Source organism: Dermacentor albipictus, unplaced genomic scaffold, assembly GCF_038994185.2.
Source record: "Dermacentor albipictus isolate Rhodes 1998 colony unplaced genomic scaffold, USDA_Dalb.pri_finalv2 scaffold_34, whole genome shotgun sequence".
Classification (NCBI taxonomy): domain Eukaryota; kingdom Metazoa; phylum Arthropoda; class Arachnida; order Ixodida; family Ixodidae; genus Dermacentor; species Dermacentor albipictus.
Genome location: NW_027225588.1, coordinates 682,733 through 701,031, shown reverse-complemented (window position 1 = coordinate 701,031; position 18,299 = coordinate 682,733). Strand labels below are relative to the sequence as shown.

The following is an 18,299-nucleotide window of genomic DNA, read 5'->3' as shown; positions in this document are numbered from 1 at the left end:
CTTGCCCGGAGCGACTGTATCGAGATAAAAGGACCGCCGCGTTATCGGCAGCACAAACCTCGCACGTGTACGCTGAACTTCCCATTCCTCCACGCGCGCGTGCGCACACACACATACATACGAGCTTTACGTAAGCACCTGTAGCTCCAGTCCGGAGCGGTCGCAGTGGTGACGACGCTCAGACTGGACTCCCGGCCGCTTCCAGTGCCCTCACTGCCCAGTGCTACTCGTCTTGCCCTTACAAGTGTGTGTGTAACAATTCTCGCCCCCGCGGCAAGACGGAGGGAGCCGGGAAAGGAAACGTTGGAAGACTCGCAGGCGAGCGCGAAGCGTTGTGTGTAATTCGAGCATAGCTTTGGCATCACGAGAAGCGAGCATGCTCAATGCTGAGTTTGATCGATTCAGTTAGCGTCAGCGTGCGCTCGACTGCGTTTCTTTGTGACGTGCGCATGCTGCTCGAGCAGAGCGTTTGCGCTGTTACCGCATTCGGATGCGGCGCTGGCGTTCAGCGAAACTGAGAGGAAATGTCAATGTCACCGCCTGGAGTGTCCATATATTCGCTATCGCTATGCAAAACTCTGGTTCCAAGTGCAGAAAAACAATGCGTTTATGAGGTACCCCCTAGCGCGGAGCTCTGAAATAATTTTGGCAACTAAGGGTTTTCTAACGTGCACCTCAATCTCAGTACACGGGCGATTGCGGGAGGTTTCTGTGGGCGGATCGTGCTACGTGTTGCATCACGCCATATCGCGACGGAGAAATGCACAGACGAAAGCAGGCGCCGATACTAGCTGGCGAAACTGCTTTGAAGCTGACTCACGAAGTGGTAAAGCATATCTGTATAGCCCGCAAATTTCGAAGTATAGTGTGCTTTAAGCACATGACGATCTTTAACAGACGCATTCATCTTCTACGTACTCCAATGTAGCGAATGTATGTCTCCAAAAAAAAAACGCATTTAGAGAAAACAGGCTGCACCATGCACTTTGCCCCCTGGTACTCCTTGAGCCGTCATTTCCAAATCGCTAAAAGAATATAAAGCAGCACAAAAACACTCTTTTCTCGCCTCATCCAAGCCGCGGCAACAGTACAAGAGTGTCCGCAGGCCTCCCCGAGACATGAATAGATGGAAGGATTAAGGCTATGAGCGTCCCCCTTGAAATCGAGCGGTGGGTTGCGCCATGATGCTCTTGTTATTATTTTGCCTAATGTCTTACCTATATTTAAAAAGAAAGCAAAAAAAAATATGAATTCCTAGTTTCAAGCTTTCTTAACCACTATTGGGAACTTCGTTTTTGTACGCCTCGGTTGTCTTTGATATCCATATATTTATGCTGCCAAACTTCCAATCGCCTCTTACTAATCTCTATCGCGCCAATGTTTACTTTCGGCCTGCTATCACGGAACCGAAGGACTTCAAGTAGGCCAGAGGAGCCTAAACCGAAAGCTGGGCAAGTATCTTCACATTCTAACAAAACATGTTCCATCGTTTCCGTAGCTTTACCGCAGCATGCGCACGTTTCTTCCTCCTTGTTGCACCGCGCTTTATAAGTACGCGCTTTATTGCATCATGATCTCGCTTCGAAAACTAAAGAGCTTCCATTTGAGCTATCATAACGTTTTTCTTTCCTGATTTCGTTTTTTGCTCTTAGGTAGTTACTCAAAGCAGGTTTCTTTTCCATTGCCGCCATCCATGAGATTGTCTCAGCTTCTCTGACTTTGCGTTTTACGTCTTTTTAGTCATGTTATTTGCTATGACGGTCTCATATTTGCTGGTAAGCTTCCTAGTCATTTTCCTCCACCGCTCAAGTACTTGAGCACTTTAGCAACCCGTTTATTCTCTTCCATCTCCCTAAGTCATTGTTTAAAATCTATTTTACCCTAAGCTTCCCTTCAAAACTTGTCCAGCCCATTTCACCCTGCACAGCTTCAATTGTAGTCTTCCCGTGGCTTTGGTTTCACTGACATTTGGTTGCCACCTAGTCCTGATTGTACCCCTGACTTCAAGCAAACAACCGCGTTTCCAAAAGGAAGTCCTGGAACAATTGCACCTTTCCACATACCCTGGAGCACCTCGTACCTATTGTGTCCCCATAGCGCTCGGTGTTTCATTACGGTCGCATCTCTCTTCCCTTTCTCTACAATTATTTTTCCTATCTCTCCAGATCTATATCGTCTTTACTTATTCATACACCAAAATATTTATACTGTTTTATCCGAGGTATTTCCAGGTCCTGTATTAGCACTGTGTGTTCACTGTTTTAATTGAATACCATAAAACTACATTGTTTAACGCTAAATTTTAATCGTAAACTCTCACCTCCCTGTCCACAGATATGAGCCAGACGTTGCAAATCAGTTTGCTTGTTAGCTAGCAACCCGCTGTGGTTGCTCAGTGGCTATGGTGTTAGGCTGCTGAGCACGAGGTCGCGGGATCGAATCCCGGCCACGGCGGCCGCATTTCGATGGGGGCGAAATGCGAAAACACCCGTGTACTTAGATTCAGGTGCACGTTAAAGAATCCCTGGTGGTCGAAATTTCCGGAGTCCTCCACTACGGCGTGCCTCATAATCAGAAAGTGGTTTTGGCGCGTAAAACCCCATAATTCAATTCAATTGTTAGCTAGCAACACAATACCGTCCGCATAAAACAAACCTGGAAGTTGCTGCTCTATTACTGTACCCACCTGACGCCGCTTGCTCACCCGCATGGGGCTCGCCTATTGTATAAGAATTATTATTCTGCTGACGGCACTTCACTTCTTCTCGTGGGTCCCCAGACATTGAGGCCTATGATCCTTCAGGCCATGCACCATAATATCGCGTCAGGCCACCTTGGCGTCAGGCCACCTTGACACTCCACCGACTGCGCCAACGTTTGCATTGGCCCAAGCTCTGGAAGATGGCGAAACAGTACGCTTCCAGCTGTGCAATTCGCCAACGCCATAAACAGTTAACGACGTCTTCTGCTGGTACCCTGCAGCCAGTTAAGCCGCCGACCTTGCCATTTGAAAATAGTTGTCGACTTGCTGCGTCACTTCGCTAAGTCTGCTACCGGACGTCGCTAGATTGTGTGTGTGGACTATTTGGCCCTGCATACTGAGACGGCGGCACTTGCTTTGGCTACAGCAGCTGACGCTTCACCTTTCCTGCTGTACTCGGTGATTCTCCGTCCCAGTGCTCCACGCGTTGTGATTAGTGATCGTGAACGGCAGTTTACTGCGGACGTTGTTGAAGACGTACTACGCCTTTGTAGATTTGATTACCGGCACTCGACCCCTTACCACCCGCAAACAAATGGCCTCACTGAACGCATAAATCATACCCTGACCAATATGCCTGCCATAACTCACACAATCCACAAATCACAAAAATTGGGATTCTGTTTTACTTTTTGTTACGTACGCTTACAATACTGCCAAGCATAAAGTAACTGGTTATGCGCCTTTCTTTGTTCCGTATGCTAGCAACTCCCAAAGCTTTATCGACGCGATCGTCCCTTGGTCTCCACCCGATGACCCTTCTATATTCCAGACTTTAAGTCGTACCGAAGAAGCCCATCGGCTCGCCCGCCTCCGGACTCTCTCCTCTCAAGATCGTGCCAAGGCTCGTTATGACGCTCGACATACAGTCACATTTGCTCCTGTGGACTTTGGCTTTGGACACTTGTACAAAAAACGGGCTGTACACATAATTTCTGTCACGATACACCACCCGATGCGTCATACTGAAACGCTTGAGTGACGTGACATACGTCATCACAAGAGTGACTTCGCACAACTGGCGGTCACGTAAAACGCAAGTTGGGCACGTTGCCCGACTCAAACTGTGCCACCATCCGGCTGCATAACTCGCTCGGAGAGCTTCGTCCATCCCCGGAGAAGCTGTCACGCTGCACGACACAGCCGAACGAAGAGAAAGTAGAGGTGTCCGCGAGGAGCTGGGCCGCTGCCTGTTGGCCTTGCAAATGTTGTAAGTAAACCCATCCCATCTTTAACAATTAGGTTATAGTTAGAACGTACCGCTGGCATATGCAGAATAGAATAATTCTAAACCTGTGACGTTCGCTCCCTCTTCACAACTGGGCGGCGGGCTATCCTACCGGCTACAGTAATGCTATATATAGCTTCTAGCTTCCCCCCACTCCCTCATCACTCCCTGAAGAGGGAGCGCATCGATGAAACCATCAACTTTCTTGTGAAACCAAGAGAAATATTTCCCAAGTCAACATGAAACCAAGGCAGTCCGTAAACTATCCCCAATTTTTGTCGCAATATGTCTGACAGAAGCAATCGGCTCTGGTTACGAAGTAACTAAGGCGGGAAGCGGCGACCTTCTGGACAAGCTTCAATACAGCAAACTGACAAAACTTGTTGCGCGTGGTGGTATTCCTTTCTCTGTGTGCCCCCACCGGTCAATGAACAATGTGCGTGTTGTCATTTCTGATGACGACCTCCTTGAACTCAGTGAAAGCGAGCTATTGGATAGATGGCAAGACCAAATTGTGATAAAGGTGCAACGAATTAGGTTCAGGCACGACAAGGAAATTCGAACAAAACATGCGATAATTACGTTTGGTACAAGTGAACTCCCTGATTCAACAGAGACCAGTTATTGCAAACTTCGCGTATGGCCATACATTGCCAATCCGTGCCGATACTTCAAGTGTCAGCCTTTGGGCATGGGCCTCAGAGCTACTGAGGGCATGCTACTTGTGCAAAATCTCATATAAAAACCATTCCTCAGCACAGTGGGTTGCCGAAGTGCGGGTGTCTAACTGTGACGGAGACCACCGCGCCTATTCGCGATCATTCCCATCATGAGAATGATCGCGCGCAGCCAGACCACACGCAACCCCTAACCAAATCTAATCTTCATTTTACCTATATTGACAATGCTATTCGCATACATGAATAGCTATCGCAGAATTCTGCCCCAATGTATTCGCTAAGCATGTACTGCAGCCGATTTTCATTGATCAGAAGAAGTGATCAGAACACTAGTTTAATTTGCGACTTGCCCATCCGAAATTGAGCGTTTTATACCATGTCTCGTAGTTGGCCATTGCCTATTAGAGTTCTCCAAAAGAGAAACTCTTATCTCACTTTTATTGTATAGCGCCCAAAAAACGGAGCACACGAACGCGTTTCGAAACAAGAGATTACGACACCTGCGATCCAGAAAGTATAAACAAATGCGCAAGTTTATTACAGCCTTAAAACGAAAACGAAAATTTTGGCGGGTTTGAACCGAATAACGTGGAAGAACCTCGAGCTCGCAATCACATCACCACGGAGCACGGAGTGGCAAGGAGCTTATTACAACGGTTTATTACAATGGCTGTGATCTGGTGCACAGGATGTTAAGGCTTATTTTTGGCCGGGTAAGAATAACGCACAAGTTTATTCTATGGCCTGGTTCACAGAATAGTTAGTTATGGGGTTACATGTCCATGCCATGGATTTCGGGCCTTGCATTGTTAACGATTTCGCTTCTAGATTTTCGAATTTTTCTGCTGCTGCTGCTGCTTACGCCGCGTTGGGGATGGTTCGGGGGGGGGGGGGGAGGTGCATTTACATGGTTGGAGTGCGGCAGAGTAAAGTTGATGCGAGAAACTCGTTTGGACTTTCTCGTCACGCCGTATGTGCACAATGCCCTCTGGAGCTCCCTGGGATTCACTACATTAGCCTCTTGAAAGCTGTAATTATCGTGACCCTCTCAAAAGCATTGCAGAAACTGCAGCGCTTACCTGTCTGCTAACGTACAAGTCCAGAGGGGCCGTGGATTGAACTGTAGAGAGGAGGGAGAGAGGAGGCAGAGAATGAGGGGGTAGAACCGACGGGCAGTGGCGAAACGAGTAAAATGAGAGCCTTGCAACTTTCGCAGTTCCCATACAGGGGGAGAGAGCGGGAGATAATGTGGGAAGGCAAGGAAACAGCGGTGGTGGTCAAGCTCAAGGTACGGTACGCTTCTGATATTTCTGAATATATAAACACCATGCAAATTAGTCAAGCGGACAATAGATGCAGAGGGTACACATGCAAAGCCACATTAAAACGCCGCATGGTCTATGCGACGCTACGGAAGCGCTTGCGCGTCAAATCAACACTTCTGATCCCGCCATGGTAGCTTGACGACTATGGCATTGCTTGAGGTCGGTAGTTCGATCCCGACCCTGGCAGCCGCATTTCGACGGGAGCGAAATACAAAAGCGGTGGTACACTTAGATTTAGGTGCATGTTCAAGAACGCCAAGGTATCAAAATTAATGCAGAGTCCGCCACTACGGCGTGCCTCATAACCCCATCGTGGTTTTGACACCTAGAGCCTCATAATTCGATTAAAGTTTCCATGATGCGATGTCCCATGTGAGGCAACGATAATGATCAACCCTGTCAGAGGTTATGAAGCATCGCTCACAACAACGCCTCAAACAAACACGTCTCCCTGTGTGTTCTCTGTACTACGCAGACGATGAGCAGTGGTGCACGCAAGGTAACGCTTAACATCAACTCGCCACTTCCGTGTTGGATTAAACGTTGAAGAAATTACACATTCACCGTCAACATCCCATCTAATTATTGTCAGTCAAAGCAAATAACATAGAATGCTTCGCTTACTTCGATTCCCACAGTGCACGGGATCCGCATATTTTCTCATATACATCAGATAGACATCACAAGCCATCGCAGCGGAGGGCGGCAAGGGCACTGTTGCAGTTTTTAAGGACAACAGAATCGGACAAACGGTTGTAGCCAGAGCTGATGTTTAGAGTGCTACAAGTGCTAAAGTGCTGTGCGGTGATAGTATGTGGTGACAGTGACCGAATGTGATTGTGTATCTGTGCTCCCTTTCTTTCTCTCTCTCTACTTCCTTGTCACTTTACCTGTCCTCTCTCCTCATCATAGGGTAGCAAACCGGATCCTCCCCTCTGGTTAACCTCCTTGTTTTACCCTTTCTTCTGACTATAAGTCGTATACATCTTGATGGTAATTTCAATATATTTCTCACCTGTAAGGAAAGCAGACGAATTATAACGTAGAGGCAGATGCGTTGCGCGGCATGCCCGTATATAGTATATGTTGCTATTACACAGGTTGCGCCAAACTCTCAACAATAAAATATGGAATATATGAGGACGCAGTTGGTGGTATTCTGTCAACAGGGATGTACGGCACCTGGAGGAATTTCTGTATCATAGAACTACCGATAATTAGATGATTATATACCGAAATTTCAATTATAGAATTGAGGGCGCGAATTTTGATAGAAAATCATTTTTCATAACAACCGATTCAGTTGTTTTCAGTGTGCTATGTCTGGCCGAATTATTTTTTCCGTGTTATAAAGAAAATGCATGAAATACGAAAATAGCCCCATGATTGCGCGTCTGCGCGCCGCGATACCAGCGGTCCCAGGCGTTACTCGGAAGAATTAACTCTGCTCATTGCCTGGCACGGCGACACGTGAAAATGTTGAGGCATCGGTGTTGCCGTTGGTCACCGCGAAGTTCTGCTTCGGAGATGGCTGCGTGTGGCACGGCTGAGCGCGGCCCCTGTCTTGAAAGCGAAGTGCCATGAGTACCGAGCCTAGGGGCACCCAGGGCTAATAGCTTCGTGTCCACTGTGTTCTCGCCGCTTAGTTCGCGTTGGAGTGAGATGCAGCATGAAGGTCAATTTGCTCGCTGCTGCTGCTGCTACCGCTCTTTCTCACGCCCGCGTTTTGACATCAAGTGTGTGCGCTAATAGTCAGATGTGTTTGTTTACCTGTATGCACGTGACACCATGCTTGTTAATTTAGTTAGTAAACGAATTTTCAAGAGCTTATACATCCGATAAAGCTGCTATCCTTATTTGGTACAGCTGTCTACAAATTTGCTATCGCAATCGATGCTTCATCTGTCGGGCGAAACTGCTGCTTTTCATGATACCCTAATTACTTGTCACCGCCACGCCTGTAGCATCGCATTAATCAAATGCACAAAGTGACAACTGAACTATGCAAATTACGTAAATGATTTTCTCACCTAGAAATCAGTTTACATGAGTTAACAATTCCAGCTGAAGTTATGCTGATGTTACGTCTGGAGTTCCACAAGGCAGCGTACTTCGACCTTTACTCTTTCTAATCTATATTAATGATTTACCCTGTTGCGTGTCATACAAAATGCAGATTTCAATTTTCTATTTGCAGATGGTTGGGTACTTTATCGATTTTTAACAAGTAACACTGATAGCCACTTACTACAAGCTGACCTGGAGGCAATAAGTGCATGGTCTTCTAATTGGTTAATGCCATTAAATATTTCCAAAACTAAACTCATGTCTTTCACCTGTAGGCCACGAATTCCAATCACCTACTCCTTTGATAACAACGCTGTGGAACTCGCCACAACTTACAAATACCTTGGCATCAATCTTCAAACTTATCATGGAATAGTCATATTAACCTTACCCTTGCCTCTTCAAACCGTGCGCTCGGACTTGTTAAACATAACTTAAAGGAAGCCCAAATGCATGGTAAAAAACTACCGTACACAACATTAATCCGTCCTAAACTAGAATACCTGTTTTGCAATTTGGGATCCCGAACAAACTTATATCACCACTAACATCGAAGCCTTGCAAAACCGTGCTGCGTGATTTATTCTTTCAGATTATTCACGTTACACCAGCGTCACCTCGTTAAAGAATAAAGCTGAGTTGGACAACTTAGCACTTCACCACAAAGTTTCTCGCCTATCACTTTTCCATAAGTTTTACACCATGCATCACTTCATGACGATTTCTTTCAGCCATCACTAGTTACCTTTTCATGTCGGAACCATCCATACAAAGTCAAACACATCAACTGCCAGTCATTCCATTGTGCATATTCGTTCTTACCGCGCACAGTAACTGAATGGAACGCCTTACCATCAGACATTGCCACGGAACCAGACTTGACAAAGTTTCAAGATTTAATTCGCTCACTACTTGTCAACTATTATTATTACTAATATTATTATTGTTATTATTATTATTATTGTTGTTATTGTTGTTATTGTTATTATTATTATTATTATTATTATTATTATTATTATTATTATTATTATTATTATTATTATTATTATTATTATTAAGGGACTTTTACAGTGTTTCCGATGTTTGTTGCTGTTCGAGTTTCATTGCAGTTGCCTTATGTTCTAATATTGTCAGCATTGGGGGCTCAATCCCATCGCTCGTGATCCGTTGTCAAGATTGGAGTCGGGCATGAATTAGAAGGTAGCTGGCCCATGCCGTCGTCCAACTTATCCACGCTGAGGACGTTGATGAAGGGAAGGACTGCTTCTCATCGAGAACGAGGAATATGGGTTTATTTACAGTATTTATATGTCTAAAATGACTGTTTGAGACAGTACATCAGTCTAACATGACTGCTTGAGAGAGTCACCTGAGCAGCCGCACAACAGCGGTTTTTAAACACTTGGTCCTCTCCCGATACAAGGTGATGTGAACGTTCGTTTCGTCATCGCAAACTAGCCGCCTCCCCGCAGGACGGTCTACACACACAAATGCACACACGTTTGAATGTCCGGAGCCGACGTCAGAGAAGCCGGAGCCATTCCGGGTAGCGCGTTGGGGAGTTTGGGAACAAAAGTTGGCCCGCCGAACTCATTCCGTCACAACGGCGATGAGGCTAGAGGTTGGTAGTGGTTTCAGCACAAAGGCTGCTTGATCGAACGCATCCTAGCTGAAGCGACGGAGAGTGGGGGATGCCCGACACAAAGTCAATTTAGTCACGCTGTGGCTAGAAGTTTGCGGCGACGCTCCCGGAATGTTTCTGTCACCCAGTTGTACCTGGGTGACAAACTTGCACTGCAGCTGGCCGTTCTTAACAGCGCCGCAATGTTGCCGCCATTGTAACTGGTTGGCAAACTTGCACTGCAGCTGGCCGTTAACATTATGTACTAATGTTTTCTCTGTAATAATTGTGCCTTAATTATCTTGTATATTAGCTATGTTTCACTCTATTATTACTTTTGTTGTTTTCTTAGGTTTTCATTCATCATCAGCCTAGTTACGCCCACTGCAGGGCAAAGGCCTCTCCCATACTTGTCCAACTACCCCGGTCGTGTACTAATTGCGGCCATGTTGTCCCTGCAAACGTCTTAATGTCATCCGCCCACCTATCTTTCTGCCGCCCCCTGCTACGCTTCCCTTCCCTTGGAATCCAGTTCGCAACCCTCAGTGACCATCGGTTATCTTCCCTCCTCATTACATGTCCGGCCCATGCCCATTTCTTTTCCTTGATTTCAACTAAGATGTCGTTTACCCGCGTTTGTTGCCTCACCCAATCTGCTCTTTTCTTATCCCTTAACGTTACACCCATCATTCTTCTTTCCATAGCTCGTTGCGTCATCCTCAATTTCAGCAGAACCCTTTTCGTACGCCTCCAGGTTTCTGCCGCATATGTGAGTACTGGTAACACACAGCGGTTATACACTTTCCTTTTGAGGGATAGTGGCAACCTGCTGTTCATGATTTGAGAATGCCTGCCAAACGCACCCCAACCCATTCTTATTCTTCTGGCTATTTCAGCCTCATGATCCGGATCCGTGGTCACTACCTGCCCTAAGTAGATGTATTCCCTTACCACTTCCAGTGCTTCGCTACCTATCGTAAACTGCTGTTCTCTTCCGACACTGTTAAACAATACTTTAGTTTTCCGCAGATTAATTTTCAGACCCGCCCTTCTGCTTTGCCTCTCCAGGTCAGTGAGCATGCATTGCAATTGGTCTCCTGAGTTACTAAGCAAGGCAATGTCATCAGCGAATCTCCAGTTGCTGAGGTACTGACCATCAACTTTTATGCCCAATTCTTCCCACTCCAGGCCTCTGAATACCTCCTCTAAACATGCCGTGAATAGCATTGGAGATATCGTATCTCCCTGCATGACGCCTTTCTTTATAGGGATTTTGTTGCTTTCTTTGTGGAGGACTACGGTGGCTGTGGAGCCGCTATAGATATCTTCCAGTATTTTTACATATGGCTCATCTACACCCTGATTCCGTAATGCCTCCATGACTGCTGAGGTTTCGACTGAGTCAAACGCTTTCTCGTAATCAATGAAAGCTATATATAAGGGTTGGTTATATTCTGCACATTTCTCTATCACTTGATTGATAGTGTGAATATGGTCTATTGTTGAGTAGCCTTTACGGAATCCTGCCTGGTCCTTTGGTTGACAGAAGGCTAAGGTGTTCCTGATTCTATTTGCGATTACCTTAGTAAATACTTTGTAGGCAACGGACAGTAAGCTGGTCGGCCTATTATTTTTCGAGTCTTTGGCGTCCCCTTTCTTATGGATTAGGATTATGTTAGCGTTCTTCCAAGATTCCGGTACGCTCGAGGTTATGATGCATTGCGTATACAGGGTGGCCAGTTTCTCTAGAACAATCTGACCACCATCCTTCAACAAATCTGCTGTTACCTGATCCTCCCCAGCTGCCTTCCCCTTTTGCATAGCTCCTAAGGCTTTCTTTACTTCTTCTGGCGTTACCTGTGGGATTTCGAATTCCTCTAGGCTATTCTCTCTTCCACTATCGTAATGGGTGCCACTGGTACTGTATAAATCTCTACAGAACTCCTCAGCCACTTGAACTATCTCATCCATATTAGTAACGATATTGCCGGCTTTGTCTCTTTACGCACACATCTGATTCTTGCCTATTCCTAGTTTTTTCTTCACTGTTTTTAGGCTTCCTCCGTTCCTGAGAGCCTGTTCAATTCTATCCATATTATAGTTCCTGATGTCCGCTGTCTTACGCTTGTTGATTAGCTTAGAAAGTTCTGCCAGTTCTATTCTAGCTGTAGGGTTAGAGGCTTTCATACATTGGCGTTTCTTGATCAGATCTTACGTCTCTTGCGATAGCTTACTCGTTTCCTGTCTAACGGCGTTACCGACTTCTATTGCGCACTCCTTAATGATGCCCATGAGATTGTCGTTCATTGCTACAACACTAAGGTCCTCTTCCTGAGTTAAAGCCGAATACCTGTTCTGTAGCTTGATCCGGAATTCCTGTAGGTTCCCTCTTACCGCTAACTCATTGATTGGCTTCTTGTGTACCAGTTTCTTCCGTTCCCTGCTCAAGTCTAGGCTGATTCGAGTTCTTACCATCCTATGGTAACTGCAGCGTACCTTGCCGAGCACGTCTACATCTTGTATGATGCCAGGGTTCGCGCAGAGTATGAAGTCGATTTCATTTCTAGTCTCACCATTCGGGCTCCTCCACGTCCATTTTCGTCTAACCCGCTTGCGGAAAAAGGTATTCATTATCCGCATATTATTCTGTTCTGCAAACTCTACTAATAATTTTCCTCTGCTATTCCTAGAGCCTATGCCATATTCCCCGACTGACTTGTCTCCAGCCTGCTTCTTGCCTACCCTGGCATTGAAGTCGCCCATCAGTATAGTGTATTTTGTTTTGACTTTACCCATCGCCGATTCTACGTCTTCATAAAAGCTTTCGACTTCCTGGTCATCATGACTGCATGTAGGGGCACAGACTTGTACCACCTTCAATTTGTACATCTTATTAAGTTTCACAACAAGACCTGCCACCCTCTCGTTAATGCTATAGAATTCCCGTATGTTACCAGCTATTTCCTTATTAATCAGGAATCCGACTCCTAGTTCTCGTCTCTCCGCTAAGCCCCGGTAACATGGTACATGCCCGCTTTTTAGCACTGTATATGCTTCTTTTGTCCTCTTAACCTCACTGAGCCCTATTATATCCCATTTGCTACCCTCTAATTCCTCCAATAACACTGCTAGACTCGCCTCACTAGATAGCGTTCTAACGTTAAACGTTGCCAGGTTCAGATTCCAATGGCGGCCTGTCCGGAGCCAGGTATTCTTAGCACCCTCTGCAGCGTCACAGATCTGACCGCCGCCGTGGTCAGTTGCTTCGCGGCTGCTGGGGACTGAGTGCCGGGGTTTGATTGTTGTATTCATATAGGAGGTTGTGGCCAAGTACTGCACCAGGGTGGCCAATCCTGCTCTGGGGAGAGAGTGCGTTACCGGTTCTGGTCACCGGGATCAGGCCGCACTCCAGGCCTGTTTGTGCAATTTTCTCAACACACGTTTTTTTTTATTTTCCGGTGTAGAATTGCGCGGCACCGGGATTTTTTCACGGTCCTCTTGCACTGGAGACGGATACTCTACCGTCCCCGCAGGAGTTATATTAAAAATTAAATTATGGCGTTTTACGTGAGAAAACCACTTTCTGATTATGCACGCCGTAGTGGAGGACTCCGAAAATTTCGACCACCTGGAGTACTTTAACGTGCACCTAACTCTAAGTACACGGGTGTTTTCGCATTTCGCCCCCATCGAAATGCGGCCGCCGTGGCCGGGGTCCGATCCCGCGACCTCGTGCTCAGCACTCTAACACCATAACCACTGAGCAACCACGGCGGGTCCCGCAGGAGTTGTACGCCTCATTTAACCTACAGTGGTGCCCTATTTGATCAGTCAAAGTGGACGAATCTGAGCTCGGTTATACCACCTGGATGGCACTCGGCTAGAGAACCTGGTATTTATGACCTGCACATGTGGCCACACATAATTGAGGATATATATTTTTTTTAGGAGGGTTTCCGTACAGTAATAAAATGAAGGAAAAGACATTAAAATAAAAGAAAAAAAGGAACATAATATGTGATTTGAACTCGTGACCCTTCAATGTTGCCCGGAAAGGTAGCTCAGTCGGTTGGTTCGTCAAGCCACCGGTTACATTCAAGCGCCATAGCTCCTGCTCCGAGCCTCATACTTATGTGGAAAGGGACTGATGTTGTCCGCGACAGTCGATTTTTGGAGTGGTTGGAAGGCATAATTTCTTGGAAAAATGACCGCCAGAGGAGCAGCGTGAACTCGAGCGGCTTTAGAGACTAGGAAAACTGCCTTAAAATATTTTGACTTGAGGGAAAGCTTCGTTAACAAACTATAGCACGGCAATCAGCACTCGAATACGCCGAGAGAAATTATTGAGACGTCGAAAATTCCCTTGAAATAAATCTGGTTTGCGAGACAAATGCTTGTATGTATTGAACCTCTTAAAAGATGAGGGGGGGGAAGTATGCGCTCACCGAGAGGACGTCGTCAGCACGAAACCACCACCAGGCACCTGACAGAGATGTGGAGAACTTCGCGGCCGGAACGAAGCCTCCCCTCTCCGCCGGCCAAGAGTGGAAAACGCGCTTTCCGATCGCTCAAGGTTGCGCGGCAATAGTATAGCTCTAGCGTCTAGGAAAAGCTTAAACAGGTGCGAGGGCGGCACGCATAGCGTGGGAAGCTAGCCGCCAGAATAGCTATCTCAAGTACTGCTGCTGGCGAGGGCAAAATACCTTCGTGTAATTATAATAACCCTAATAGGACTTCTTCCAAAGAAAAAAAAAGAAAAAAAAAGGAAACGGCTCAGAAGGCTATACTACGAGAGCTATGACTGATACATATCTATATATATGTATTCATCTCATCTATGGGATCGCATGCGCGCGCTGTTGCTTTGTCTCTGCGTGTAGTAGTTGAAGGAGAGGAAAGCAATATTTCAGCGCCGTGGTTTTAAAGCGCAACCGTGGTAGGGAAACGGAAGGCGATATATGCATGCGTGTCCATGATACGCACACGACAAACTGCCTTAAAATATTTAGTCTTGACGGGAAGCTTCGTTAATAAACTATAACACGGCAATCAGCACTCGAATATAATTAAAACTTCAATGTTGCCCGGAAAGGTAGCTCAGTCGGTTGGTTCAAGCCATCGGTTTTTTAGTATGATACATAATCTATGACAAGTGCTTGTGATCGCCCCCCCCCCCCCCTTATGTTATACCCTCGTAAGGAGAGCCTTTGGGGGTGTTTTTGAATAAATGAATAAATAAATGAATAAAGTATTTTTGTATTGGGAGCGTGTTGAAGCTTCGCATAGAAATATCTTTTGTAGCGTGGTTAATTCGAGCTTGTAGTTTGGAAGTGTTATTTAAAGTTCAATCAGTGTCATGTGACTCGCATCAACTTTGTAGTTTAAATTAGTTTCAGGAGACAAAGCGGTTTGAACCTCACAAAACAATTACAGAATGGCCAATGCTCGTACTAAGGATTTTATTGCTTTCTTGCAGTCCTGCTCAGCAACAGAGTGGACGCTTCTCGAGTTCGCCAGACATCTGCATCATGAAGTGCCACTGCATTTTGCGAGCGCAGAAGCTGTTCTGGAGATCCTCCAACCCGCAGAGACGTTCTTTTCCTCATTGGGCGTGGACATGTCACGGCCCTGCACCTACCCACACGATGGCCGTTGTTGGATGCACTGCTACCAGAATGCTTGGAATGAATTCCTGAATAATCATGGTCAAGAGCTGCTGGGGAGTCCCGCAGGCCTGACCCTGCGTACGCTGCGTGTCCCAGGACGCGTTAGTGTCGACCCTGAGAGCACGTTGCTTTCTCTGTGTATTGTCCTCTGGTTGCTCTACCAGCACCGTTGTATCACGTCGGCCACCCTCAGCGCCGGCGTCATAGTTCCACGCCATATTTCCATTTTCTACAGGCTGCTGCTTTTCCACGAAGGCTACGTTAGCGTACACGCAGACGATTCAGAACCTGCAGGTGCTTGGAATTGTCACGTGCTTGATGCTCTCCATCGCACTAGACACCTGCAGGTATTCCACGTGTCAGCGCTCCATCTCGGCGAACGCGAGTGCGACGGCCTTTGTGCTCTCCTCGGGAGGAATCCGCACCTCTCCGTTCTGGTCCTTCGTAGAGTGACTGTTGACTCCACAGCTACTGCTAACTTCTTCAGCGGGTTGAAGGTCCTCAAGGCACTCGAACGACTCGAGTTCGAGGCGGCAGCGGGTGAACAAAGCGAGTGTGAGGAGATCGTCACTATACTGCTTCAAACGACCGTGCGGTGGCTCAACCTAACTGTTGCGTGTAACATGACCGAATTTTTCAAGCAGCTCGCCCGAAATGAAATGTTGCAGGAGCTAGAGTTAGGCCACCCAGTTTCAGAAGTGGAATCTTTTCGGTCGCTGGCATCGTCGCTTGCGGTGAACCAAAGCTTAAGGTGTCTCAAAGTGGCGGTCAACATGAATCATAACGCGGCTTACGAGGACTTCTGTGACGCACTTTCTAAACTTGTCCGGAACAATAGAAGACTGGAAGTTTTGGACCTTTCAGGTTCTACGCTTCATGACAGCCAGGCTGCGAAAGCGCTCAGCGATGCACTGTGTCGTAATTGCACACTCGATCGATTGTATTTGCACGAGTGCGATTTGACTTGCACCGATGTCCTTCTCATTTTGGACGGTCTAAAAGAGAACGGTTCTCTGAGAGAGTTGTGTTTTGGTCTAGTGAGTGACACGCCATCTGTACGGGCGTCTGTGTATGATAGCATTGTGCGACAGGGGCTTGTCAACCGCGTGACCTTCGTGTGGAGAGACGATGAGGTTCCGCTTCTCGCCGAGCGCCTCGAGTGCTGTCTTTCACTGCGGAAGCTTTATTTCAGCGCCGAAGACGCCTGGCCCGAAGATGTCGGCAATTTCCTTAAAATCCTGCCCGAGTTCCACAGTACTCTGGACACCTTGCATATTCACGCTCCGGGAGTGATCACCACGGATGGGGCCCGCTGCCTCTCTTCACTCTTCGAGCTCAGTACGGCGCTTCACAAGGTGGCCGTAATTTATGAAACAACTCAGGAGTCCTCGTTAGCATTACTCGAAGGTCTTGCGAGCTCCAACTCTATTACCTTCTTCGCATTCGGGCGCTGGTACCTCGGAGGAATGGTGTCCGTGGCCTTCCGCACTGCCCTAATGAATAACATGAGCCTCCTGCAACTCGATGTCCACAAGTCCGACGGCGAACGCGTGCCCTCGGAGTTTAAAAACATGTTGCCAGATGTAGTGTTCACAAGCAAGAGCCTTGTGACCGTGCGCCACTTCCGTGACCACGAGGAAGTGAACGAGGGGATGACTGATGTCATCGTTCGGTCAACGCTGCGAACAAATGAGATGGCTCTGCGCGACACGCTCGACGTCATCCTGCAGAAGAAACTGGCAGCGCAGGCGGCGTACGCGTACCACAAGTTGCGCTTCTGCGACGACCAGGGTTCCTGCTGTCCCAATGTAGGTTGCACATCGCGTCGGACCAACCGCCTCCTAGAAATGTACCACTCGATGAGGCACTCCCTACGCCGCTTGCGCCTACAGTACGACTCCGTGCCCGACCCGAATCCGGAAAGAAACCCACGTGCCGAGTTCGAAGAACTGTACCTGCAGTGCTTGAACCAGGTTAAGAAGCGTGTGTGCGCTTCGACAACACTTTAAAACGACTTTGTTTTTAGTTACTTTTGTGTACGCGGTGAGACTGTCATGCACTTTGCGCTCACTAAGGACAATTATAAAGAAGTGGTCTCCACAGCACTCATCCTGTGTCCTTCTACTTGTGTGTCTTCCGTTGTTTTCACGCTGATGAATGAGAATTCACCCTTAGCAATTGCAGAATATTTGTTTCTGTTCGAATATAACTAATAACAACACTTACCCTTGTGTTGAAGGAGACAAACCAATGAAAGTAGGCACCGTACAGCACTCGTCCTGTGTCCTTCTACTTGTGTGTCTTCCGTTGTTTTCACGCTGATGAATGAGAATTCACCATTAGCCATTGCCGAATATTTGTTTCTGTTCGAATATAACTAATAACAACACTTACCCTTGTGTTGAGGGAGACAAACCAATGAAAGTAGGCACCGGTCTTTACGATTCTGCTGAAGGAGGAATGCTGCGGTTTTTTATTAGATTATATTTAGTTTGATGCATCTTTTCCTCGTGCATTAGCAAGGGGACTGGTGCGCAGAGCTTCCAGGGCCAGTGCGAAGGTAAGGACCGATAACTTCCACTCGGCAGTTCTTCGTCATCCAATAAGAAAGCTTCGCTTTTAGGCAGCCTATACACGTGGCCAGATCATTTCTTACTTTGATTGTGTCGCCGTGTTTATATGCTGCTGAACTATCACACTTCTCTAGTAACACGCGCGCACACGCGCACGCGCACACAGATTCACCATTGAAGTCACGGCGCATGCGCCACAACCAATAACTATCGCTAACTGCGTGACACGATGCTCCACCGCGCACACTCATACCTACACATGTCTGCAGAACGCTATTATGAAGTCATGAATCGATAAAAGGTGTTGGCAAAAAGGTCGTGAGAGGATAAAATGACGATTATGAAAGGATAAGAAGTGCTATAATGGGGGTGTGAACA

General features: G+C 47.0%; 1 protein-coding gene across 3 annotated transcripts in view; it reads left to right on the top strand.

Annotated features, from left to right (window-relative positions):
* The window catches only part of LOC135921213 (uncharacterized), a 38,425-nt gene extending 20,972 nt beyond the window's left edge, over positions 1 to 17,453 (top strand). For all 3 annotated transcript variants that reach the window (XM_065455527.1, XM_065455528.1, XM_065455529.1), the window contains exon 3: positions 15,159 to 17,453. In XM_065455527.1, the coding sequence (XP_065311599.1) occupies positions 15,159 to 17,357 (2,199 nt within the window). In that variant the 3' untranslated portion in view covers positions 17,358 to 17,453. The remainder of the gene's footprint in view (positions 1 to 15,158) is intronic.
* The last annotated feature ends 846 nt before the right edge of the window (positions 17,454 to 18,299 follow it).